The sequence below is a fragment of the Marmota monax genome, unplaced genomic scaffold, assembly GCF_021218885.2.
Source record: "Marmota monax isolate L192 unplaced genomic scaffold, Marmota_monax_Labrador192_F-V1.1 WCK01_AAM20220418_F8-fsc00080, whole genome shotgun sequence".
Lineage (NCBI taxonomy): Eukaryota > Metazoa > Chordata > Mammalia > Rodentia > Sciuridae > Marmota > Marmota monax.
The window spans coordinates 8,569,563-8,578,294 of record NW_026694750.1 but is presented as its reverse complement, the minus strand read 5'-3'; the positions used below and the strand labels follow the sequence as shown (position 1 = coordinate 8,578,294).

The following is an 8,732-nucleotide window of genomic DNA, read 5'->3' as shown; positions in this document are numbered from 1 at the left end:
AGTTGCTCATGCTCAACCAGACGATGCGAAGTTGAGTCTCCATTTGCTTTCAATTCTTCCTGGTCCCCCTCAAGGAAAAAGCTTGGCCTTACCCTGGGCTGGATGGGAGAGCCGAGGCCAGGGCTCCACTGTACCTGGGGCCTTGAGAGGTCATGGGAAGGGATCAAGAATTGAGGGTGCACCCTTCGCTGTCACTTCGTCTCTGAGGTCCCAGAGCCACCCTTCCTGCTTTCATGAGTTGTAATGGACAGATCATAGAACCCCAGAGCGATGATTCTGATGAATGTTGCAACCGTGGGAGTCAGGATGAATCGCCTAAGAGCACTTCTGGCATGTGACAGAGAAAATGCCAGGAGATGCTCAAGAAGCCAGCAAGGGAAGAAAATGATCCGAAGGGACTGCCAAAAGCAGTTGGCTCACAGACAATAATATGCACTGGGAAAAGCAAGTACTTCTCAGAAGCAAAGTGAGAAGGTGTCAGGACCCAGGAAGAAGAATGTGAATATCTGGAGCCACAGGTGGCGGGAAAGGAAGTATCTCGTGGTACATGAAGAGATCAGCTACCCTGAGGAAGAAGAGTGACTCTCTTCAGGGATGTGACCTGCCTGTGATGAGAAGCAAAATGTGGTGACCTTTTTTATAGTCATGGGCATGGATCTGAACTCCTGACCTTCAGGTGTATAAGCAAGTAAAAGAAAGAATTCATAACACTAAAGATTTAAGCATCATTTATTCTTACTATATGCTATGTATTCTTTGGAATTTTTCTTGCTATGTGCCCAGCAATCTGTTAGATATTAGAGTTTGTTGAGCAAAACATATATCTAATGTATATATCTGTGTGTATCCCATGTGCCTATTTTCAAAACCAAATATTGTTAGATATTCTCTGTATTGAACAGCACTACCTTTCCTTTGTTCCTGGTGGGACTAGCAAAGATGTAGGCATTTAATTAGAATTTTTTCTCTGCATTTACACACACACACATACAGGATACCACATGGGCATCTCGAATCTTCTTTGCCCCACTACTAAGTTGTCTGTACCCCTCAGTCTGTTTCCTGTTCGGCACGTGCTTCCAGCTGCAAACTTCCATCCCTCATTTATCCTGCATCTGTCATGAACAATCGGTAAACATTTGCCCTCATGTAGACATGGCATTGGGCTGTGGGGATGACCCAGGTGAGGACTGTTGGAGCAGGGGAAGCTTTGCCAGCTAAAGGCAAGATCCCCTGTGGCAATAGGAGGCCCTTGACATCAAGGTGCACCCTCTTCCTGGGAGTGTCCTACCCTGACCTTCTCCTACCCATCCACACATGCCTCAGGCCCTTTACTCACAGTAGGGCCAGGCAGGTGAGCCTGAAGCCACCAGGTGGGTGCTGAGACCAGGCAGGATGTCAGCAACATCTCCGAGGTGACCATGGAGGTGGGTTTTTTTTAAAATATATTTTTTATTGTTGTCAATGGATCTTTTATTTATTTTTTTATTTGTATGCAATGCTGAGGATCGAACTCAGGGCATCACACATACCAGGCAGGTGCTCTACCACTGAGCCACACCCCAGCCCTGGACATTTGTTTTAATGCTTCTGTCACTGTGGCCCCCATATCCCACTTGGGCAAGACAGTGTGGTCAAGTGTGTCTGTGCAGAAAGGTGGCGGGACCACCTGAGAGGTTGTCTGCCTAGGGTAGTAGGCACAGTAATCACAGCAACTGATACCTGTGCACACAAGTCATAGGTTCACATTCCCCTGGGGACTGTGAGTCCTCGCCTGCCCTGATCCAGGATACCCCTTTGGTTACAGCCAGACAGGACCACCAATGCTGGCAGGGGCCAGGCCACCAGGGCGCCAGGCTGTTCAGGCACTTGGGGAATCTGTGCCAGGTGAGAGTAGGCGGTAGCACCACCTGAGTTCTGCACCTCACAGTGGCCACAGTGGCTGCTCCTACTTCACTCCCAGCAACCTCTTCCTCACTCCCATGGCCTCTGGAATCCCTTGGGCACGTTTTCTAACCCCTGGGGTCTTTACTGCTAATGCTACTTGCATGTATTCAGTAAAGTACATAGAATTTATCAATATTGTTACTTATTGCTGCATAACAAAAATTTAGCAGCTTGGGGCTGGGGTTGTGGCTCAGTGGTAGAGCACTCGCCCAGCACGTGTGAGGCCCTGGGTTCCATCCTCAGCACCACATAAAAATAAATAAATAAAATAAAGGCCCAACTACACTAAAAAAATAAATATTTAAAAAATTAGCAGCTCAAAGCAACAAATGCTATGGTCTCACAGCTTCTGTGCACAGGAGTTCATGCTGAGGTGCTGGCACAGGGCTTGTCACGGTCAAGGTCCTATCAAGGGATCCATGTCTAAACTCACTGGCATTGCTATTGGCAGGAGGCCACTGCTGACCAGTGCCCCTCCACCAAGAAGAGGAGACTTCGTCTGTCATTCATCTATTATGTTGCTCTCTCCATGGAAAGGGCAGCTGGCTTCCCCAGAGCAGACAGGAAGGAGCCTGCAGCCTTGCCTGGAATGACAGCCCGTCCCCTCTCCAGGGCCCCACTGTCGCATAGGCCAACCTTGGAGCAAGGGGATGTGGCCCATGGAGGAGACTATTGGAGGTGCCCAGGAGGCTGCCAGGCCAGGGCCCCAGTTTCCTTGATGTAGCCCAGGGGTCCCAGGGAGCAGAGGGAGAGCATCCAGGCACAGGCAGGACTGTAGGAAACAGACAGCCTTGGAGCAGGGATGCTAGGTGAGGGAAGGAGGGGCGGGGGAACAGTGGGCCTCACCTCTCAGAAGCCAGGAACCCAAGCAGCCCCAGCCCGGCCCCTGCCCCAATTTTCCAGTGCATGGAGTTTAATGGGCCTGGCCACTAACTTTTGACACCATAGGGATAAGTTCTTCTCCAGATTTCAAATACCTATAATCTGTTGTCATTGTTCAGTCCCCAAGCCACAGGAGAGGACCCAGTTAGACCCACCACACAGGCAGGTAGCCTGCCGACAGTGCACATGAATCGAGCACTTATTGACCCTTGGTCCAGTCCAGGCACGGGGTTGGAAGGGGGGCTGTTGGAGATGAACTGGGAGGGCCATGACCAGTGCCCCTCCACCCAGAAAAGGGACTTCCATCTGTTATTCAGCAGGAAGCCTCTGCAAGACAAGCGCAAAGACATGAACAGCTGGGGGAGGGGGAGGGACAAGGAAAGACCCAAGGGTCTCTTCAGAAACAGGAAATATATAGAAGGGTAGGGAGGACAGGAAGAGGCCCCCTGAGAGTGGGAACACCCACTCTTGGGGGCGCTGCTCCCACTATGAGGGCAGCCCTGCAGAAAAGCACCTGATGAGGGTCTATATTGCCTCAGCCCACACAGGGGTGGTAGGAAACAGGGTCAAGCAGTGTCCTGGCTAGTGTGTAGAAAGGCTGAGACTCAGATGTAGGGGACTCACTGCTCCTGAGCCCCAGCCACTCTCAGTTGCCAAGAAGGGGGCAGCCTGGGAGACCCAGAACCACCCCTTTAGTGTCCCCTGCTGGGGACCCAGCTTCAGCCCAGGCTATGCTTCCTAGGACCTCCCTATTGACTCAAGAGAGACCCCAACTCCCATTCTGCACACTGTTTACACCAATTGATTAGCTCAGCATGGGCTGAGGTTGAGCCCACTGTTTTAAGCAGGTGCTAAGTTTGAAAGGACACAGGTGTGGCTGGCGGGAGAACAGTCCCCCTGGACCCAGACAGCTGGAGAAGCCTGCAGCAGGGGAGTGGTCTGAGGTACATAGAGAGTGGGGAGAAAGTTGGGGAGGGGACTGAGTTCAAGGAATAGAGATCAGGAGGGTCTGCCCATCTGAGTGTAAGGGTCCTGTGGAGCCAGAGTAGTCCCAGAGGGCTAAGTGGTCCCCACCACAGAGATTCCTTTGGCAACAGTGCCCATAACAGATCCAGGAATCAAGAAGTAAGGGGCAGGGGTGGATGATGCTGCTGCTTCTGGGGAGAGGGGGCATCTGAAGCCCAACCTCACAGGTGGCATCCTGGTTGGCCTCCTCTTTTTGGCCACCCAGGCAGAGAGTCCCCCTTTCCCTGCAGTGTGTCTGGAACCCAACTCTGAGCAAGTGGCCTCCCCTGCCTACACACCAGTCTCAATTCCCAGCAGGGGCCCTACCCTCCCTGAACATCTCCCCTCCTCCAGTCACCCTCTGCAGATCCCTCCAGCCCTCCTGCCAAGGGCAGCCTCCACCTTCTCCTTCCACCCAGATCTAAAGGGAGCGGAGTCCCTGCATGTACGTACACCCAAGGGCACAGCAGCTGGCCCACATGGTGACCTGCTGTTCAGGGGCACTGCCCCAGCCCCCAGGAGCCCAGGGAGGCAGAGAGCAGGGTGACTGTCTTGGTAGTGCAGGCCTGGGGGTCGGCCTGGGTGGACGGGGCGGCTTTGTGCTGAACCTTGAGCTTAAAAGGAAGAAGACAGTCCTCACCCCAGCGAAGGACAACTCCCGGGGAAACAATGGCATGAAAAGGCGGATCTCTACCTCCCAGGGTCCGGGGAGAAGTTGGGATAAGTACCCTTAGAGATGCCGTGCGACCGCCTTCCAGTACTGAGATACATTCCGGGAAGCCTTCCTGCCTGCGCCCCGTGGGCACGCTTCCCATTCCCACCCCAGCGTCGCCGAGCGGGTCGCCCGCCCTACCGCGGACCAAAGCAATCCCAACGCTCCGGAGGCAGGGGCGGCCCAACAGCAGGCCCCGGCTGCGGGGCGGGCCGGAAGAGGACCCAGTCTGCGAGACGGCTGGGTCTGCGAACAGGCGGGGCCTCGGAAAAGAGGCACCAACCGGCGCGTCTGCCCGGAGCCGGCTGCCGGGCCGCCAGAGGACCACCAACTTGGGCGCTCTGCGGGCCTGAACCAGGCTGTTCACAAAGACAACAAAACCACCCCAAGCCTCTGGAAATAAATACTCTCTGCTACAGTCTTGGCCAAGGCCGCGGCCCTAGGACCCGCTGCAGTTCAATGTAGCCACGGCCTCCAGGGTCCGCTCCGGCCTTGAGATCCCATCCTGGGGGCGGCGGGAGGCGCCAGGGTCAGCCTAGGTGGCAGGAGCGGCGCGAACGCGGCCCCTGGGCGCAGCAGGGGAAAGGGGCCGTCTAACGAGCGCCGCAGCGGGCGGCCAGCGTAGACCTCGGACTCCGGTTCGTCTGCAGCGGCGGGCAGCGAGGCAGAGCGGCGCGAAGACCCCAGCTGGAGCAGGCAGGCTGCCAGGTGGCCGAGTAAGCGGGAGCGAACTTCGGCGGGGACACCCTCGCAGCCAGCCAGGAAGCGGGTCACCTCGGCCAGGCACTCGTTGAAGCCTGCACGGTACTTGCCCAGGACAGCGGGGTCCGAGCGGAGTGCGGCTGCGGGAGCAGCAGACACCAGCTGTCGTGTCTAGGGCGGTGGCCCTGTGCGCCTCCCGCCCCCTAGCCGCTGCCACCCGCGCCTCACCTGTCACCTGAAAGCGACGCAGGTTTTGCAGATGTATCACCGTCATCTCCAGGATGTCGGCCTTCTCCAGCTTCCAATGACGGGAGCTCTGGGGGCAGGGACAGGGTGGTGGTCTGTAACTCAGCCATGTCCCATTCTGCTAGCCTCAGTCCTTGGATTCCCCCTTCTCGGCCCCGACTTACATCCTTCCTGACCGCGTCCAGGATGAGGGTCTTGAGCTGAGCAAGGCTCTGGTTGATGCGCGCTCGGCGCCGCTTCTCCATGATCGGCTTCGAGGACTGCGGGTCGGGCAGCGGCTGAGTCCCGCGTTCGGCCGCCCCGCCCCCAACCGAACCCCCCACGCCTGGCGGGAACCCACCTTACGGTGCTCTGCCGCGCTGCGGGGTTTATCTGGGGTCGGGCTGGCGCTGGCCTGCGCTCCTGCCCACGGCGAGGCGCTCGGCTTCTCTGGGGTGTCAGCCGGCATCCTGCACCCCGCGCTCTGGTGCCGGGCAGAACGTTTGCGCCCTCTGGCGGGTTCCGGCCAGAAGCCCGCGAACCCGGACAGTGGCCGGCTATATAAGGCCGCACCGCCGCGGGGCCTGTGAACCCGGCCAGGCGTCCTTTCCCACACTAGCGTCGGCCAATGGGCAAAGCGCCTCTCCAGCTCAGCTCCGCGGGCGTGCCACCCCGCCTCCCCAGCTGTCACTCACTCGCTGCAGCGCCTGCTCCGCCAGCCCGGACTGTGGGACCGCGGCGCCCGGCTCTGGCAGGTTCCCGGCGCGAGCCAGGAGGGGTGCTCGGGCTGCAGGCTCACCTACCCGCCGCGTGGAAGCCGGAGCGCACGGGGGATGCGGTCCGTCGCGGCGGTGCAGTACGTCTGAAAGGAAATTTCACAAGCCCCTCTAGGAGTGGGGAGCCCGACCTCCACAACTCCTCAGTCTCCAAATTTGTTCAGGCTGCACGTGTGCAGCATGCAGTGCAGGCTTGGGCCTCTAGGCACGTGAACCGAGCTTTGCTGAGACGAAAGAACCAACGCCAGCCACTGGGCTGGAGAGAGGTGACTGGCTGAGCTCGGCAGGCAGTTGGTGGCATTGGGTGACACCATAGGGCAATCTGATGTGGGCAGACTGGCAGTGTCACAGGGTGATGACACAAGCCAGGTAGAAGGATGTAATGGTGATGTGCCTTTCTTCTGAGGGCAATTGTTAAAAAGTTTCTGTCTGTTGCTTGCTGTTGTTTTCATTTTGAATCACACCATGGGCACTGCTTTTCTGTTTAGCACTCAGGGTCCCCAGCATACATGGCCTGACAGACGTCCTGCATCCATGGTGGAGGTTTCCTGAGGTCCTGGAGCCCCGAGGGCCGGAGACCCTCCTGGTGCTCCCAGTCCAGTGGAGGAGGCCTACCACACACCAACAAAAAGCAAACACACTTTTGGAGAGACAGAAAGTGAGGGGTAGGCTGTGGTAGAGAAGCCTCTCCTTCCTCTGGGTGGTTCTGAAGCCTACAGGATGGATTCTTCGCCGGAAGGAAGCTCTGCAAGGTCAAGGTGGAGGGATTGGCATCCCCAGAATCCTAGGGGTCACGGGGGCCAAGAGAAGACTGGAAGTGTTAGGTAGGGCCAGCAGGGTCCTGGGGGCTTCTGGCCCAGGGAGAGGTCTGGAGAGCCAGTCCTTGGGGCCCCATCTGAAGCTGCCCCTCTGAGGTCAACCCTAGTCTGGCCCTAGTCTAGAGGAAGCATAGCCCCTGGCTTCACCTTGGGGAAGCCCTCTGGAATCCCAGCAGGGAGCAGATAGTCCTCCTGTTCTCATGGGGCACTGAGGTGGGGTGGGGGGAGAGTCTGCCTATAACCCCTGAAGTCTACATGGGGTGCACCCTCTGCTTGGCTGTCAATCTGGAAAGTACCCCCAGTGTCCACAGTATCCCCTTCTCCTGCAGGGAATTTCCTCTGAGGGCCTGAGCCTGTCCCTGTGTTCTGGGCCTCACCTTGGGAAGAAAGAAATCAGGCATACAAGGGACCCAGAGTGGAGCAGAAGCCTGAGAGCAAGGTTCTCCCTGGTTTCTCTGTGTTCCCTACCTCTCCCCTTTGAACCTTTGGTTTCTCTTTTTACCCTAGAGTCCTTGGGAAAGACAAATGAGATCTTATCCCCAAAACACATTGAGGGTGCCCAGCACACAGTGAGCACTAGATTCTCACCAGCCGCAGCCCTGTTCCTTCCCCAGGTCTGGCCACCCAGCTGAACAGAGAGGACACTGCCTGTTCTCACCTCTGCTCTGCCTGAGTGCCCCCTCCTGCTGAAGGGAAGCCCCCCGAGGGCTGAGGGGCCTGTGCAGACAGTCCCCAGCGAGAGTGCATGAGCACCAGCTTTGTCACAGGCTGTGCCTGCTGTCCAGCCGCATCTCTCTGAGACTCTTCCCTTGTCCCTCTACTGTCCCTTCATTGCCTCTTGAATATGAACTTGACCTCTAAAGGATCTTCCTGGGGGCGTTGGGCCTCCACTATGAGTAGGAAGGGAGGGTTCTGGGCTGCACAGGGTCATGGTGGTGATTCCCTTGTGTGGCAGACTGGGTTTTCCAAAAGGGGCACTGACCTCTTGGTCCGTGACCTTGTGATGTGTCCCGGTGAGGACAGGGGCCTGGCAAGACATGACTTCTAAGGCTGAGGGTTTTTTTTTTTTTAATATTTTTTTTTTAGTTGTTGATGTTTAGTTCCTTATTTTATTTGTTTATATAGAGTGCTGAGAATCAAACCCAGTGCCTCACACATGCTAGGCAAGCACTCTACCACTGAGCCACAACCCCAGCCCCTAAGGATTAATTTTAAAGGTGCTGTACACACCCACCTTGCTGCCTTGGGACATTTGCTGTTGAGACCTGGCCCCATGCTATGAGGAAGGCTTCCCTGGCCTGTGTGTGTTGCAGCTGGCACCCTGCCAGGGTCTGATGATACAACAACAACAAAAAATCAGTGTATCCTACTCTCTTATTCAACAATGGAGCAGCCGGTGTCCTCAAACTCAGATGACACTGTTTGCCTGGAGATCTCATCAGACCCCATGCATGGATTAAGGATTTGGCCCCATTTTGGATGTCAGCCACCAGCTCCAGGGGTCTTACCTATGCTTCTGACCACCGGCAAAAATTCAGGGTTCCCACAACCCCCTCCTTGGTTCAGTTAATTTGTGCCAGTGGATCACAGAAGGCAGGGAATCACATTCACTGGTTTATCATAAAGTGTACTCTAAGCCACGCAGATGAAGAGACACAGGGGAAG

General features: G+C 56.3%; 1 protein-coding gene across 1 annotated transcript; it reads right to left on the bottom strand.

Annotated features, from left to right (window-relative positions):
• Window positions 1-711: 711 nt before the first annotated feature.
• Window positions 712-7,168, bottom strand: Hes4 (hes family bHLH transcription factor 4). The gene is made up of 4 exons (XM_046424807.2): window positions 5,835-7,168; window positions 5,659-5,754; window positions 5,477-5,564; window positions 712-5,388 (listed from the first exon to the last, which is right to left on the bottom strand). The coding sequence occupies exons 1-4, from the start codon at window positions 5,940-5,942 to the stop codon at window positions 5,003-5,005; spliced, it is 678 nt and encodes a 225-aa protein (XP_046280763.1). The 5' UTR covers window positions 5,943-7,168; the 3' UTR covers window positions 712-5,002.
• Between the last annotated feature and the right edge of the window lie 1,564 nt (window positions 7,169-8,732).

Coding starts and splice junctions, on each gene's coding strand:
- Hes4 (XM_046424807.2), bottom strand. CDS start 5,942: ATGCCGGCTGACACCCCAGAGAAGCCGAGCGCCTCGCCGTGGGCAGGA. Junction 5,755..5,834: donor GCGCGGCAGAGCACCGTAAG/GTGGGTTCCCGC, acceptor CCCGACCCGCAG/TCCTCGAAGCCGATCATGGA. Junction 5,565..5,658: donor TGGACGCGGTCAGGAAGGAT/GTAAGTCGGGGC, acceptor CCCTGCCCCCAG/AGCTCCCGTCATTGGAAGCT.